The sequence below is a fragment of the Colias philodice genome, chromosome 16 (genome assembly GCF_061535455.1).
Source record: "Colias philodice isolate Cphi_HAF_F1 chromosome 16, ilColPhil1 Martin Lab GWU primary, whole genome shotgun sequence".
In the NCBI taxonomy this organism is placed as follows: Eukaryota; Metazoa; Arthropoda; class Insecta; order Lepidoptera; family Pieridae; genus Colias; species Colias philodice.
Genome location: NC_143101.1, coordinates 2,193,766 through 2,212,312, shown reverse-complemented (window position 1 = coordinate 2,212,312; position 18,547 = coordinate 2,193,766). Strand labels below are relative to the sequence as shown.

General features: G+C 34.8%; 2 protein-coding genes across 2 annotated transcripts in view; one reads left to right on the top strand and one right to left on the bottom strand.

Moving 5' to 3' along the window:
- Positions 1 to 1,523, bottom strand: part of Nckx30C (solute carrier family 24 member Nckx30C) — a 63,062-nt gene extending 61,539 nt beyond the window's left edge. Inside the window, exon 1 of the mRNA XM_089705014.1 lies at positions 836 to 1,523. Within this exon, the coding sequence (XP_089561140.1) occupies positions 836 to 1,516 (681 nt within the window). The 5' untranslated portion in view covers positions 1,517 to 1,523. The remainder of the gene's footprint in view (positions 1 to 835) is intronic.
- A 3,644-nt stretch (positions 1,524 to 5,167) lies between these two features.
- LOC149481460 (BOS complex subunit NCLN) overlaps positions 5,168 to 18,547 on the top strand; it is an 18,309-nt gene continuing 4,929 nt past the window's right edge. Inside the window, exons 1-6 of the mRNA XM_089705013.1 lie at positions 5,168 to 5,458; positions 8,399 to 8,586; positions 9,287 to 9,473; positions 15,223 to 15,350; positions 16,251 to 16,463; positions 17,009 to 17,230. Of these exons, the coding sequence (XP_089561139.1) occupies positions 5,284 to 5,458; positions 8,399 to 8,586; positions 9,287 to 9,473; positions 15,223 to 15,350; positions 16,251 to 16,463; positions 17,009 to 17,230 (1,113 nt within the window). The 5' untranslated portion in view covers positions 5,168 to 5,283. The remainder of the gene's footprint in view (positions 5,459 to 8,398; positions 8,587 to 9,286; positions 9,474 to 15,222; positions 15,351 to 16,250; positions 16,464 to 17,008; positions 17,231 to 18,547) is intronic.

Genomic DNA, 18,547 nt, shown 5'->3' with positions numbered 1-18,547 from the left:
GTTTCTGGTGTAAAAAAATAATTACTTTTTAATGTGCTTTTTATTGAATAATGAAAACTTAATTTACATTATTCAAGCAGGCAAGTAAGTAATTATCAGTTTTTAATATTGCAAACAATTCCGCCAATTACCGAGCTGGCAAACTACATCCATTTCATGTCATTCATTTTCCATCAATCAAGCATATCAACAAAATATTGCAGGGTGGGACTCACGCAATCCCACATAAAGCTTAACCCAAATTCTCTTCCGAACTTCGCTTTAATAAAAATACACGTTCAATCGTTTGAATCAAATACGCACGTTTTCACGAAGCTTATGTAAGAGCCGAGTCAGGGCGTAACGTAGTAGTCATAACAACGAATATCAAACAACCTTACACCCTTTTATAAACAAGCTTAAGTGGGATCATTAGAAAATTATAGTTAGCGTACATAATTTGATAGTCGACAATATATTGTTGTAAAAAATTTTATTGGTGTTAAATTTATTTTTTGCGTAGTAGGTATAAGCAGAATTTTAATATTCAAGTAAATAATATGATAATATGTATGAAGATAAGATAAACAGCTTCTTCGAATTACCTTCCATAATATTACGCTGCAAGAGATAAGGAAGCGATACACCAAAATTGAATTAAGGCAGATCATACATAATCGTTGAATTATAAATGCTAATAGCCAACACAACAACAATGATAATTTCACGACATCGATGCTATCTAAATAACCAAAAAACATGAAAGGGTTTCCCCAAAAATCAGGCTCTAATCAATCCCTAATCGACTCGGATTAATCTAATTCAGTGCATGCAAGGTCTGTGCGGGCGAGCTCACCGTGGGCATCAGCTGATCTGTACTCCTCACTCTCGTCACCTTGTTCTTGTATATCAGCTTCTTGAGCGCCCTCTCGACGGGCTGGTTCCACCGCATGAACAACACGTACGCCCCGTACAGGGAGAACAGCGCCAGGGCTTCCTGCCAGTATATTTCGCTATCATGGAAACAGTATATCAACACGAGTAGACTGATCGAGTAGAAGGTGCAGTCGCGGAACAGCGGCCACCACGTCAGGCTGAGCGTCGTGCGCGAGAAGAGCGCGCAAGCACCGATCACGAACAGGATGTTGAACACGGCCGAGCCGACGATCGTCCCGATGCCGACGTCGTCGAACGAGACGAACACACCGATGATGGAGGTGAACAGTTCGGGCGCGGAGCCGCCGGCGGCCATGAACGTCGCGCCGGCGACGTCGTCGCGGATCGCGAGCCGCTCGATGATCACGTCGAGCGCCGGCACGAAGAACTCGTCGCAGACGATCGCGAGGGCTACGAACATGTAGCCCATGCCTATCACGTGGAAGATGACGGCGCCCGAGCGGCGCTGCTCCTCGGTGAAGAGGTCGGTGGGGAAGAGCGGCGCCTTCTCCTCGAGCTCGGGGTCGGCGGTGACGTTGGTCGCGTTAGGCTCGCCGGCCCGCGCCGCCGCCAGCAGCGCTAGCAGCAGCGCGCCACCCATGCCGCGCTGCCGGGGGCTGCGAGCACACTGTGTACGACGCGCTCCCCACTTTGAACGATCGGAACACAGGCCCGAGCGTGCAGATAATCGAGTTGCGTGCTGGGCTTGTATCGATACTATTCATCGAGAACATGTTATTTAAAACAAATGTTTACATTGATTTGCAATTGACCTAGGCTGCTTTCTTCTAGTTATAAATAAAGAAAATACTTTATTTCATTTTATAGTTTAATATAAAGAGTCTCTACTATTTCTCATTCAGAGAGACAACTCACAATATAAATATGTACCTACCTACTTCATATTTAATATTAATTCATACCATTTCTTATCAAGACAAGCTACATTTATACACCAAATAAATCATTCCCTTTCTTCCTCTATCCGCTCTATTCAACCCCCTAAAACAAAATTATCCACAACCCATAAACAACATCAACCATAGAGCATCGTACGAAACATCGATACATCGCTCGAACCCACCCCTACCAACCCAGCCCCGCTCAATAGACCCGCAGTGCGCCGCGCCGCCGCCGGTCGACCGCTCTTACAAACTGCATGCGTATTATACAAGCTTTCTTAAGGGGAAGACGCATTTTATCTTAGCCAAACCGACTGGCAGCATAGAATCGATTAAAAAAAGAAGGCCGTAATAGCGTTCGAATTTTAAAAGTAGGTTTATTTGATGCAATGGTTATTCTATTTATAAATGAATGTTTAATTTGTAAAGTAAAGCTTTATTATATCGAAATAATATAATACAGCAGAAAAAAATATTTATGTTTAAAATAAATGTTATCTCATTCTTTCTCTTTTCTATGCCTTCTGATCTATAGTTTACGGTTATTTTCTTCTAAAATATTATATGTGTTTTCTGTTTTATTCGAATTTATTTTAAACCAAACCTAGATTTCTTACTTTAAATAATTTAGAGTCCCAATTTATTATTTAGCATTGCAGCAACTAACTTTTTGGGTTGTAGCTCGTCTATTGCAGCTTTGAAATATTACGCACATTACCAATATGATGGAGTTTATTTTATCAACTATAAAATATGATGTATATCAAAAAAATGTATATCTCTAAGATTCTTAGTTAATATTACAACTTGTGTTAGTTTTCAAATACACTACTTATACTACTAGTTTTTTAATAAAAAAAATATAAATATACCGGCCGAATTGAGAACCTCCTAATTTTTTGAAGTCAGAGATAGATAATAAAATTAGTGTTGTTTTTTTTTTATGTCATTTTTTTATGTCGATTCTAAAATATATTCGTAGTAATGAAAAAAAAATAATCCGAAAAATCTTTCCGTTTGGAACTTAATACAGAAGTTGAGATGCAATTTTACACCGCCACAATTAAACTGTAGGAACAATTATTAATGGCAGAAACAGCATTGTTTTACGTGCTTTAATGAGATGCGTGGTTTGCCTTTGTGTTCATAATCGTTGTAATTATACGCTTATACTGCGGAATTGCTTGGATTTATAAACAATATGAGATTAATGTAGCGAGATAGCTTTTTTTTAAATTGTAAGTTAAAATATTAAAAGATAGGTACCTACTTACTATTTTTAAAAGTCTATCATGTTCCTTTTGTCATATATCTCACTAGTTTAGTATTCTAATTTTCATCTGGTCTTCATTCAAAATTTCACTCATCAATCAATCTGAAAAATATGCATTACATTAAAAAGTTAACCAGCAAGTTTATTTTCGTGGTATATTTATAAACTAGTTGCCTTGTAAAACTTTATTCGGCTAAACTGTGCAACTTTATGATAATATAGCTTACTGCCTGCGGCTTCACCCGCATAGATACTCCAAGAAATTTTCATGGGAACGAGATGTTTCATCAATCATGACGATAGAAACCAAAAGTAGCCTACGTAATTAACTTTCCAATCTTCTATTTTCATTTTCAGATTAAAAATGTTATAAATTTTATTTTAATCCATACTAATATCACAGACTAATAATAATATACTACGTATACAACTAATATTATAAATGCGAAAGTAACTCTGTCTGTCTGTCTGTTACTCAATCACGCCTGAACTACTGAACCAATTTGCAGGAAATTTGGTATAGAGATATTTTGATACCCGAGAAAGGATATAGGATATAGGATATAGGATAGGTTTTATCCCGGAAATCCTACGGGAACGGGTTTTTCTCCGAAAACGCGGGCGAAGCCGCGGGCGGAAAGCTAGTTCTATACAATAAAATCACATATGTAATAAAATTGCTCCGAAAAAAACGAACATAATTTCGAATTTCGAATTTTCAAACCCACCAAAGAAACAAATTTAAAAAATCGTTTTAACCATATCAAATCAGCTTGGTAACAAACGTTGCACCAACATAAATAGAATTAATACTTAATAGATTATTTAATAGAATATTTATAGACACTATAAAATATGTATATGTACAAAGCTAAATACATTTATAGATAGATTTTAAGAGCATTACGCTCGCATTCGTAGACCTTCACGTTTTCGCGCGAGTAAACCGATATATTAATTCCCATCCCTTGATTAAACCCCTTCAAGATTTATTTTCATGTCAAGAAGTATCATAGTAATTAACTTACATAACTTTTCTTTTCAGCCAATGGAATGCGCGTCCAACAATAAAATATATAAGTACTTTATTTTAAAAACGTAATACAATTAATAATACTTAAAAAAAATGTAACTACTTAGTTACATACAACCTATAGTTACACACTTTTTTTACTTAAAAAAAAATTATTTCTAATTTCTTTTTCACTTCTTTTTTTTATTATAATATTTATGGTTATATAAACGAACCGCGGGTTTCGAATTTTAAGAAAAAAAAATTGGGCAGAGGTACTTACAGTTTTTTCAAATTAAACCTAAGTAGTTATATAAAAAAATACTTACTTATAATAAAATAAATTATTTAAATAGGTATAATACTAGAGGAAAGGCATTTTTTTTATAAAATTACTTTTGCGGTACCTAATGAAGCCATTTGGTAACTACTTAGCTATAATATCCGCAAGGGGAGCTTAAAGTTCTAACGTGAGTAATAAGAGCTCTGTGGTAACCGCTGGGATATTATGCAGGATTGGATTTCCATTCCTTTACCAACTTCACTCATAATGTCTAATTCAGCAAATCATTATGCTTCGTCATGATTAAATTCGCTTGACGAATTTGGACATTTTTTCTGAATCCTAGAAATTACCGCTTGCCGCTTTTATTTTGACATTCAATTGAATTCTATAAAATAGAAGACTACGAATAAGAAAGTAATGAGCATAATAAAAAATTGTAAAACTACCAATATGCATTTTTCTCATGATCGAACGCAATAATTTTTTTTATATTCTCTATCACCATCAACACACAACGCCATCTAGTCAGTAATTATCAAAGCTTGTACTTACTTATAAACCGAAAAAGACATTCCTAAACTCTTACCAGATGTTTTACGTATTGTAAAAAATTATACAATATTTATGCAATAAATAAATATAACGAAATTATGTTCCCTTCTCCTTTTTCCAAATATGTAGGTTTAGTTATATTGTCTATGGCAGTGGCAATTAAAATTGATTATTGCAATACGACAATGGCAACATTGCGTCGTTAAGTCACGCAAAACCTCCGCAAAACCGAGTGTCATTGACCGAGTTATCACACGTAGGGTTTCGTATAATAGGATTGTTATATTAATAATTGATTTTATGTATTAATTTCATTACAAACATACTCAGCACAGTCGCCAAAATGTGGCTCGATCAAGCAGACGGCTTTGCCGAAATATTCAAGGGCTATTTACCCTATTATTTACTAGTCGTATTCCCAATTTTTATCATAATGTCCCCTGTGAATCCTGTAGCTGCTTCTCACGAATTTTCGGTGTATAGAATGCAACAATATGACCTCCACACTGTTCCACACGGTAAGTTATTTAGTTTTTCTGTTAGCGCAATAAATGCATTCAATTATTTTTAGGTTATTTTCTTACTTTTTCAGCCAATTAGCTGAATAGATAAATTTATCTTCTAATACACAGCTATTAAATCAACTTGGATTAATTGGGATCTCTTGGTCCATTTACTTATGTTATTTAACAGTTTAGTACAAGATATAAACTGTTGTTAAGATAAAGATTTCTACTTTACTATGAATTCCAGATATTTATGTCGCTTAAATTCTCAGAAAATAGAGTAAAAAAGTTTCAATAACAAATCTCTCACCCACTTTCAATAATATTACAACTCAAAAAAAAAGTTATTTGTAAATTATAACATATTTAATCACATAATCTTGTAAATTGTCAAGGTACAATTTAAAAATTTGTTTTAAATATCTCTACCTAGTATGTAGACTATATGTACCTATATATAAGTATGTAAATATATCTTGTTAGTTTATCCATCCTTGATAGGAAAGATTGACATTTTTAAATCTTGTAAGCATTCATTCTGTCCCATAAAATTTCATCTACCCATTTGTAGCGGCCATGCATATGTTCATGGGTGGTTACAATTGCTTACTGACAGCTAACTCACCAGTCTTTTTACAGTCTTTAATAAGAAAATCACAATAAAATAATAATAGTTATCTCTATAGCTAATTCAGAGTATGACTTGCATTGAATTTACACAGACAAATAAGCAAATCTTCTTATCTCTATATTTGGGACATATTTACATAGTGATATATTGCTATCAACAATCTAGAATGTAGATATCAAACTTTGAGAATCTTTTGTATGTACCTTTATTTGGTTTATGTCCAAAAAAACTTACTTACTTTACTTACTTAACTTTTTATGTATTTCTCATCAATTCGGTATTTATTTGACAAATTCAGATTGGAAATGTTTGCAAATTATGTGTTTGACATAATTTAAAAACTTAAATTTATTTTCAAAACTGATTTCTTCAAAATAAAACAAATCATATAGTTAAATTCATTATGTCTTGTCTTCCTGTAACACCAAATAAATGTTTGGACAAAGAATTGAATTGAAATTTTGAATAATACATAATGTAAAATGTGAATATATTATAATTTATTCATACAGTGGTGGACGTTTAATTAGAAACATGTAACTCGATGAAGTAGTCATCAAATTAATTTAACATTTATGAATTAACGTATTAGAGATTAAGTATTATTTCATATGTAATAAAACACCCGTTTATCTAGTTTTATGAGAAATTGCTTAATTTTAATCAAACGTTAGCTTAAATTAATAAAATTAAACAACTTTAAGTGAAGTCAGATTTCCGAGTATTTTCAGTATGGACAACAAATTAGAAACGGCATGGTTCGAGTGTTCCAAAGTCAAAACCTGTTGAAATGCCGCCAATATTTTTTTCTTCTACAAATATTTGCACCATTTTTTAAACATTCCATCTAAAAGTTTCTGAAAATTAATTTGCTTTGCAGTATAAATGGGTAAAAGTAAGATTTCTTACCCATCAACAAGAAAAATAATTTTAAGTTTACATTTTGACAAAAACTGGAGTTACATGAAAATTGCAAATCATTTAGAGTGTTCGATAAAAATATATTCAATGCTTTAGTTTATTTAAAAGAGCATGGTACTTCCGATCAAGTGCCTAGAAAAGCTCGACCGTGGAAAAACCACTGCTCGCGAGCATAGGCAAATAATTCTTTTCGCAAAGATGGATCCATTTATAGGTTCCAATTCTATTATAAAATTAGTTTTTTTCCGAAGATGAATCTCGCAATGAGTCGATGAGATTGGTTCGCAGGCGGTAAGTCGAGGCAATTTTTTTTGGGAGAGACGCCAGGAAAGTACAGCTTCTTACTAGGTAGTACAGCGACAACAACGATTTTCATTTACTAAGAAATATTGCTCGTGGACAGTCAAAAAGTTTTATTTTGGGACGAAACTAAAATTAATTTAATCAATTCTAATGGCAAAGGATACGCGCGTCGTTCAGTTAACCAGGCCTTAGATAATAAATAAACAGTTCAGCATGGCGGAGGAAACATTATAGTATGGGCACGTATGGGGTTGTTTTTAGATTGTTATAATCTTTATAGACAACAACGGCTTTACAACGTCGTGGCTTAGATTGTATGAGATTTTAACATGTTTGCAAAATTTCCTAATAGAATTGGAACCTATAAATGGATCCATCTTTGCGAAAAGAATTATTTGCCTATGCTCGCGAGCAGTGGTTTTTCCACGGTCGAGCTTTTCTAGGCACTTGATCGGAAGTACCATGCTCTTTTAAATAAACTAAAGCATTGAATATATTTTTATCGAACACTCTAAATGATTTGCAATTTTCATGTAACTCCAGTTTTTGTCAAAATGTAAACTTAAAATTATTTTTCTTGTTGATGGGTAAGAAATCTTACTTTTACCCATTTATACTGCAAAGCAAATTAATTTTCAGAAACTTTTAGATGGAATGTTTAAAAAATGGTGCAAATATTTGTAGAAGAAAAAAATATTGGCGGCATTTCAACAGGTTTTGACTTTGGAACACTCGAACCATGCCGTTTCTAATTTGTTGTCCAGACTGAAAATACTCGAAAATCAGACTTCACTTAAAGTTTTTTAATTTTATTAATTTAAGCTAACGTTTGATTAAAATGAAGCAGTTTCTCATAAAACTAGATAAACGGGTGTTCTATTACAGATGAAATAATGCTTAATCTCTAATACGTTAATACACAAATGTAAAAAATTTGTAGACTACTTCATTGTGTTACGTGTTTCTAATTAAACGTCCACCACTGTATATGAACTTTCTCCTACACTAAAATATATCTCTCAATTTATTTTAATTTTTGGCAACAGGAGACATCTAGTTACTGTTAAAACAATAAAGTATATTTTTCCCAATTCAAGGCTGCCGCAGCTCAAGCTTCAACCTCGAAGGTCGTTCCCTCACCTCGTGGAGCACGGCGCGCCACTGCGTCGTCGCCCGGCTTCAGGACGTCACTATTGAACAGTTCATTGAGATTAGGGGCAAGGCTGGCGCATTGGTGCTGTTATTGCCTAAGAATGACACAGTTTTGACTGACGATGAAAAGGAGGTATGCACAATAAGCATTGTATTGTTTTATATTTAGTTTTATAGCATTCAAATGCTTTATAAATTAGAAATTTTTATAGAATAGGAAAATTTCGATCACAAGGTGGGATTCTAGGGCAACACCCTAGCATTTTGGCCAACCGTGAAATTGAATTCACCTAATCACCAAATTTTTTCAATTCTTAAAATTATTTCATTGGCTAGGTATGTTTTAATCCAATGTAAGTAAGAACCTTGTTGTAAGCATAACTTATTATAAATGTCAAGGAAGGTGCAGCAAATTTTGTATTACATATTAACTTATGTGACAGATTCTCTGTTGAAAATATAGTAACTTATATGTTACAGTATTTAATTTAAAGAAATCATCTTCATTGGTCTCTTAACTTTGCTAAAAGTGATTAAGATACAGTACAAATAGTAACAATATAAACTATAAAACATACTTTATTTTTAAACTATTGCATAGCTTCTATCGCGGGCCTTGATCGCGGGGACCGAATCGAGAAATTCCGTAACGAAAAACCCTCACGCTCCCCACTCCGACGGATACGGAGGTGTGGCTTGAAGGCATGCTATGCAATAGCTTTACCGAGGCAGTCACCGAGTGCCACACGCCTTTTTTTCTTTAAATATACTTTTACTATCATTAGATCAACAACAAAAAACTATTTTTATTTATAAATTATTGGTTTTTACAGCATATCCACCTCCTCGAAGCGGTGATGTCACAACAAGAGATCAACATACCAGTATACTTTGCGCGATGGTCTCCGGAGTTTGAGTACATCATTAAGGATCTGCAGCACAGCTTCATCACAGATGAGAAGTCGGGCACTGCGCTAGAAGCTATGTTTAATACTGTCTCGTCTAATGGGTATCAAATTGGTGAGTAATATATTGAAATTGTATAGTCTGTCCACTATAAGAATTGCTTTTTGACAGCTCGACGGGTGATACCAGAAGTGATGTTCAAAAGATTATCAATTGTGTTACCATTTCAATTATAAATTCAAAATATTATCATAAATCGAATCAGGTACGTAAATAATAATTACAACGTAAACGTACTAATAAGATATATAATAATAAGACCACATATCTATGCATTGTATGTTAAAACTAAACTAAACTAATATTTTTTTATTTATTGGTTATCTTACAATTTGGTTGTCTTTACATTTAAATTATATAACATAATAGAAGAGTTTTTCTGTATCATATATATTTTACAGAGTATTTCTATCGATTATTTTAATCTATCGACCCATTATTGAATAATTCTGTGTAGGCATCACTAAGTGGGCGGGACCTGTCCATGAAGTACGATAATTATTTGTATGACATTTTAACATAGACAATACAATCCTACATAGGCGTGCATCTGTCAAAAAGCAAATAATATAATGGACAGAGTATAAACTAGTGTCCGACCGAAACTGGTTTCCAGGCCGAAACCGAAACCGAAACCGAATGTTCGGCCGTGGCTTCAGTTTCGGCCGAAACCGAAACCGAAACCGAAACTCACGTGGTCAACTATGAAATTTCTAAAAATACTGAACTTTGGTGCATTTTACCTATTATTTTGCCTTAATTAGGTTATGAAATGAAAACACAGTATATTAAATTTGTTGTACCTAATCATTTATTTAATATAAAATAAAAAAAAAATATATTTTTAAAATATTAATAAGTAATAACCTTGTAATAACAATTTTAATTTTTATTATTTTTTCAAATTAAGTTCTCAGTAAAATCAGTCATCTAAATCAAATCAGTAATTATTACTGTTACTTTTAATAATAAGTTTTGGTTTTTTGAAATCTTTCTCTTTATTAGAGTCTTTAGCTTTGGATTGGTATTTGTACTTAGAAGAATAATCAGTCTCTTTTAGGTACCTCTTATATAAAAATAATAATTATTAATTACTATTACACCCAGTTCCAATCTCAACGTAGATAATCAAAAATTGTTTCCACCAGCGTGGGTCAACCAACGCTTTGACAGCGTCCGTCAAAGCGTTGCCGAGGAAAACGAAGTTAGGCGAGCGTGAAAGTGTGTGAACTAAGTTCACTGAACTTGCGAAATAAGTTTCGGTTTCGGCAAAAGTTTCGGCCGATTTTGGCCGAAACCGAAACTGCGGCCGAAACTTGATTTTTGGCCGAAACTCGGCCGAAACCGAAACCGAAACCGAAAGTTCGGTCGGACACTAGTATAAACGGATTTATAATTAACTATAGTCCTTTCCACCTAAGATGATTTCTGTGACACATTGATTTTTGACACATGTAGAGATGACTTTACTGAAATCATATCAATTGTTTCCGATAATCGATAATATTTTATACTAGCTGTGCCCGCGACTTCGTCCGCGTGGAATAGTGACTGCATAGTAGTTACTACTTAACTTTTATTGAATAAACACGTACTACCATAAATAATTAAAAAAACTTTTAGTAAAATTTATTACTAAACTGAGCTAAAAAAATAAATGCCTAATTAATTTTCTACGTAAAATTTATTTTAAATTATGTCATATTATTTATAGGCACCAGGAGGGAAAGGAGCAAATTTATTTTCCTTCCTTCCTTGTATGGATGTTTTTGACAATACATATATTGTGCAGCAAATGAGTGCCGAGACAAACGTCAAAACGCAAAGGAATAGAATCCGCTATCGATATCTACTAATTGACATAAGCGTACTGATGATGTTTTGCTAAAGATTTGTTCACCCTACCAACGACGACGACGATCACGAACAAAATTTTCATCCAGTCGCAATTTAATAAAATTGTGCAAAACACATCATACGCTTATGACAATTAGTATCGTAGCGGATTCCTTTGCGTTTTGACGTTTGTCTCAGCGCTCATCTTTCCTGTCTCGCGCCTGTAGTAACTAAACCGTTTAGACTGTGCAATAAAAATTAAATTAAAAAAAAAAGACGGGTTGCATTCCGGGAGTGCCGGCAGAAGTGAAAACTTGATTATTAACGTTCAGCATGTTTGATATTTTGTAGAACCGCCATCCTGATACAAATGACCCGAAATTTTGTGGGTCATTTGTAACAGGATGGCGGTTCTACAGGGGTCTTAGTAGGTACGCAATGACAAAAAGAAAAATGATGGTCAGAACGCTGATACCGGATACCTTAAGATACTGATAAAATATTATAGTATCTTCACCGTGTGTGACGCACTTTACGCTTTTTCGATCAGGCCACGTGTCCTGACGCGAGTTTAAGATTTTATACCCAACGCCGATAAAGAAGTTTTCACTTCAAAAACCCAACGCAACGAAGAACATATAAATACCATAGAAAATAAATACCATTTTAAATATTTATAAAAATAAAAAAAAACAAAGTCGTCGGGGCTGCCATAGGTACTATCATTATCATATTATCATAATTTTAAAGATCGTCGGGAAGTTTGTAAAATTATTTATTCCTTTTCCTTCATTGCGTTGGGTTTTTTTTTAATATTTAAACTTCGGTTTCTTATTTTCATATAATATTTTCAAGTGAGCGAGACCTACCTTTACCTCCATAATACATTCCTACATAATATTGATATCTATATAATATAAGTTTGTTGCTCCTTGACATCTTTTAAGTTGGGCCGTAACCGTGCACAAATTGTAATGGACCACAGTGGCAAAAGAAGTGGTAATTGCCAAGCGCCGCGCCCGCGCCAGGCCTATGTGGCTTTGAGTAGAATTCAAAATTTCCAGGGTGTGGCTATCCTCTCGCTCCCATATCCCCCTCTTCTTTCACAGACTTTCAAACTCCTTCCATCCCTAGTAAATGGCAGAACCGATTTTGATGTAAACCATATTATCTAATTGTACCTATATGTATACGACATATCCTGTCGTTTGATGCTCCATTTGGTTTATTAATCTAACCACTGTCACCCCTAAAGTGTAATAAACGGATGAACCGATTTCGATAAAACATTACTAATTGTAATTTACACGTTGATCTTTCATATTTTGATATGCCGCTTGAGATATTATTTGACCACATTCGATTATTGTTCATTCCCACTTTTGTAATCTGATCACCGCTGTAATCTATGCTGTAATCTAATAAATGGAAAAACCGATTTGGATAAAAATAGAACTATAACTGTACTTCACCCGTTATGCACTTTCATTTGATATGTCACTTAGGTATACTTGACAACAATCGTTTCTTTCATTCCAACTTTTACCCATATATGTATAGGTATAGTAAATGGATGAACCGATTTTGATTAAATATGTCCAATTATACTTTACACGTCATGCCCTTTCATTTCATATGTCACTTGAGTCAAAATTAATTTTTTTGTTACCTACAACTTTTATACCGTTTATCAAATAAATGGATGAACCGATTTTGATAAAATTTGACTTATTGTTACTGATAGGTCGTTCACTTTCATTTAATATATCACTAAAGTATATTCGATAACTTTAGTTATTTTCATTCCTACTTTTACCTCTATATGTATACCTAGGTATAATAAATGGATTAACCTATTTTGATACAGTTTATCTAAGAACCAGCGTCGGAAAATATGCTGCCTAATCACTAAAGTATATTCGATAACTTTAGTTATTTTCATTCCTACTTTTACCTCTATATGTATACCTAGGTATAATAAATTGATTAACCTATTTTGATACAGTTTATCTAAGAACCAGCGTCGGAAAATATGCTGCCTAACAAAAAAACCGCATCTAATTACCTGCTAGCGAGCTACGGTGGCACAAACAGATACACACACAGACACACATAGCGGTCAAACACTTATCACCCATCTTTTTGCGTCGGGGGTTAAAAATATTATAATACGACATAATTTAAAGGACATTTTATGTATAAAATTTACCTAAAAATAAGCATAATTTTAATTTGACCCCTCCCCCCCTACTACCTCAGCTTACCCCCCCACCCCCACCCTTGGGGACTTTCGATATGATCACCTGGACATTTTATAGAAATAAAAAACTGTAGCGTATAACAGATAACTTACGTTTTATCGTACATTGTGTAATAGTGTACCATAGAATGCCTTAGCAAATGTTCGCCGTGAATACTTAAATGGTCATAACTTTTTTATTTATAAACCGATTGACATGAAATAAACACTAAAAGTTAAATGAAGATTACCACAATATATTAGTGAAAACCGCATTTAAATCGGATAAGCCGTTTCTGAGATTAGCGTGTTCAAACATACAGACAAACAGACAAACGGACAAACGGACAAACAGACAAACAGACAAAAAAAATTTTAACGACAGTTTTGGGTTTGGGATCGATTTAGTAATAACCCCTGCTAATTTTTTTTTACATATTTTCATTGTACAGACACCACTTTTCTAGAATTTTATTATATGTATTGATGGAAATGAAATCGATTTGAATAAAGTACCAAAATTAGTTTTTTCGGCATTCCGCCAACAATTAACTAAGGAAACTTAGCAAGCAACAGCAACAAAAAGTCAACAATAACAATTAGTAACAATAACAGAATACCACGAAAAGTATCAATATAAAAATGCAACTCGTGTACAAGGCTGACGCACTCGTACAGACGATTGACTCGATTGACAAACGATCACAAGATGGGCGCCGATTATATGATTTCCAACTCTATGATTTTTCAACGATCCATTTCATGTACACAAATTGCGTAGATATTATATTTTAGTGTTATTTTATTTTATTTTTCATTATATTAAACAAAACAATACTGTTTTTGATTTATAAGCTTAAGATGTTTCATTTTTATATTTTTGGTAATAATGCCGCCATAAAATGAAAATATTATGCACTAAAATTATTTTGGCGTTTTAAACATAAAATACGTAATTCGGAACACGATGAAGTGTCACAGGAATCATCATAGGTGGAAAGGACTATAGCTGCGCTCCACGGTTTCACCTGCTTGGCTTCGCTTCTGTTGGTCTAAGCGTGATGATATATATAGCCTATAGCCTTCCTCAATAAATGGTTTATCATACATCAAAAGAATTTTTCAAGTAGGACCAGTAGTTCCTGAGATTAACGCGTTCAAACAAATAAACAAATTAACTCTTCAGCTTTATAATATTAGTATAGATAATAAAATAAAAAAGGGACAAAGCCTATTCACTTTTGTTCACAACTTTAAGCAAAAATTTTAAGAAAAATTATTTAACATAAGTAGTAAAAATTTATCATGTGAATTTTTATAAGCCCAAAGTGAATTAATTTTGCCATTTGATTTTGAATTACCTAGATCTATTCAAAAAAATTTTACGAAATGATATAATATATCCTGTGATGAAGTATCTCTGTAAAAATATTTAGTGTAAGTATTATAGGTTACATCTTATAAGTTACTAGCAAACCCGGCGAACTCCGTTTCGCCACCAGATGGCTTCGTTTTATGTAACATCTCATTTTTTTCCCGCTTTTCTGTTGAAATTTTTCCCGAATTTTCTTTGCTATAAACCTCACGGAGCCCGAGACCTTTCCAACGAATGCAAAACCGTGGTAATCGGTTCGTGCGTTCTGAAGTTATAACGTCAGGAAGGAAAACCCGACTTATTTTTATATAGTAGATAGTTTCTCAATTGAATAATCTGTTATCTTATTTTAGTGGTTTCAACAGCAGCGCCACACAAATTGGAAGCAAAACCCGTGTCACTACACGGCAAGTTGGTCGGCCGGTCAGCCACACAGACCATAGTGATTGCTGCACATTATGACGCTTCTAGCATTGTACCCGTGAGTAGCTTTTAGATTTGAATGAAAGAAAGAAAGAAAATACATTTAATTCAGCACACACATAAAGACTTAAAAATAAAAATAAAACAGAAATTAAATAGAAAAACAATGAAATTGCGATATAAAACATTAATATTAATTAGGTGTGATTCAGTGTGCTGAACAGGGACACCTAATGACTTTGATATTAATTATCTTTACTTAGTTACGACGTTCCTGCTATGTATGGGCTTTTTATTTTTTAACAATTTTTGTGGATAATTCATGTTATATTGTAGTTTGATATTAGCAATGAGTGGCAATATTCTACTCACTCGACAGATTATTGAAATATAGTCGAAAATATGACAGGCTGCCTGGCTTTAACTGATCAAAACATTAAATCCTGTTCAGCAAATATATAAATTTATTGAACGACTTCAAAAAAATAGGAGGTCCTCAACTCTACTGAGAGTTCAGGACCTCCTATTTTTTGTCAAACAAAATTTGTTATAAAATAATATTTTTTTGTCTTTTTTACTTGGTAACAAGATATTTTCTTCTTACTATTAAGCTATTGCATAGCTTCTATCGCGGGCCTTGAGCGCGGGGACCGAATCGAGAAATTCCGTAACGAAAAAACCTCACGCTCCCCACTCCGACGGGCGCGGAGGTGTGGCTTGAAGGCATAGCGTGCAATAGCTTTACCGCGGCAGTCTCCGAGTGACACACGTCAAGTATCGGGGTTGGACAAAAATTTAGTGTAACATTTTTGCGTTACGCCATACTCGTGACATTTTTAAGGTCATAAAGAAGTTTCACTTCTTACGTGTGTAATCTAGTACATTTTTTTTTGTCTTTTTTTACTTGGTAACAAGTGATTTTCTTCTTACTATTCATTCATTCGTTCATTCATTCCAGGATCTATCATTCGGCGCGGACTCAAACGGCTCCGGTGCTGTAGCACTACTAGAGTTAGCCCGTGTCTTTTCTCGCCTCTACTCCAGTCCCGCTATGAGAGGCGCACCAACTTTGATATTTGCCTTAATGTCCACGGGACACTCGTTGAATTACTTCGCAACTAAGAAATGGTTGGAGGAACATTTGGATACGGCTGATTCTTCGTTGCTGCAGGTTAGTGTTGAAATTTAATAGGTTAATTTAGGTTAAAAAAAAACATTGTTTAGTTGTTATTTGAATTGAAAATGTGGCAATATTTTTTTACGAATATTAAAATATTTCTTATAGTAAGGTTAAGCGCTTCTAAACGAAGCCCACTTGAATAATTAAATGATTGAGTTTTAGTTTTATTGTAATTACAACAATGTTATACAAATTACAGTACTGTAATTACAATCACGTAATACAAATTATAAAAGTGTAATTACTAATTACACTCATTATAGCACAATCTACGATAACACAATTTCCATATATCGTTATTCTTTTGAAGTGAAAACTTCTTTAGCGGCGTTGAGCACTTTTTCTGTAATGGGTATAAAATCTTAAACTCACGTCAGGACACGTGACCTGATCGAAAAAGCGTAAGACGGATACCATTCCAAAATATCAAACATGCTCAACGTTAATAATCAAGTTTTCACTTCTACCGGCACTCCCGGAGTGCAACCCGTCTTTTTTTTTAAACAAATTTTGTCATGAATCCCTTACCATTCCAGGACGTATCATTCGTGCTATGTCTCGACTCCCTCACATCAGGCGCTCCATCCTTGCACGTGTCGAAGCCCCCTCGTCCCGGGAGCCCTGCGCACTCTATACTGTCCCGTTTGCAAGTGCGCGCTCTGCACAAGAAGATCAACCTCGCGGACGAGCTACTGGCTTGGCCTCACGAGCGGTTCAGTATACGACGACTGACCGCATTGACACTCAGCGCACTGCAGGTACATTTATTTATGAGTTTTTTTAGGTGAAACGCCAAGTCGTTGCAGTTAAAGTGGCAAAACAACGTTCGCTGCGGCTAAAGTGGCCCGTCAGTTCGCTGCAGGTAATGTGGCCCGTCAGTTCGCTGCAGCTAAAGTGGCCCGTCAGTTCGCTGCAGGTAATGTGGCCCGTCAGTTCGCTGCAGCTAAAGTGGCCCGTCAGTCGCTGCAGCTAAAGTGGCCCGTCAGTTCGCTGCAGCTAAAGTGGCCCGTCAGTTCGCTGCAGGTAATGTGGCCCGTCAGTTCGCTGCAGCTAAAGTGGCCCGTCAGTTCGCTGCAGCTAAAGTGGCCCGTCAGTTCGCTGCAGCTAAAGTGGCCCGTCAGTTCGCTGCAGGTAATGTGGCCTGTCAGTTCGCTGCTGGTAAAGTGGCCCGTCAGTTCGCTGCAGGTAAAGTGGCCCGTCAATTCGCTGCAGGTAAAGTGGCCCGTCAGTTAGCTGCAGGTAAAGTGGCCCGTCAGTTCGCTGCAGGTAAAGTGGCTCGTCAGTTCGCTGCTGGTAAAGTGGCCCGTCAGTTCGCTGCAGGTAAAGTGGCCCGTCAGTTCGCTGCAGGTAAAGTGGCCCGTCACTTACGTCGCACTGATTATAAGGTGCTATAATGTCAATTTAACAATGAAAAAAAATCACGTTCATGTTACTATAGTAGAGCCATTTTAATAGGCAACATGTGACAGTTCAACAAAGTTCAACAACATAACCTAGTAACGACAACATAAAATAACATGATATTTCGTTTTGTTAGAACTGCATATTGCACGCCTCATAAGCGAAGCGTTGAGGTGGGTACTACTGTCACTTCGCGCAAAACATCTGATTTTTCAAACTTAAAATGTCTTTATGTATCATACATTGCACTTGTAAGATAATACATACACACACATATTAAGAAAAAACACTATTTTTAACGTTCATGATATTTTTGATGTCATTTTTGTTATTTAAACTAGTTAAAAAACAGTTTAAAAAAGTTCTGTCTTGGACGTCCGTGTGTCTGTATGTGCGGATCCTTTTTCTTGTTAACACGATAGCGACCGAAATACTTTACTAATCGAGTCTTTTTTTTTCTCTTACGCTTGAGTATGCTCAGGAATAGAACCCTTTCATTTTTCAGGGTCTGATTCGATGTGGTTTAATTGTTATTAAATAAACAAAAATAATAATTAATAAATATTTATTAAAAAAAAATTATGAGGCGTGCACTTTTGGATTTTCCAAATTATTTGCTTAACTTTTTTCAATTACGATTACATATTTATAATAATAATGACCGATACAAGTAA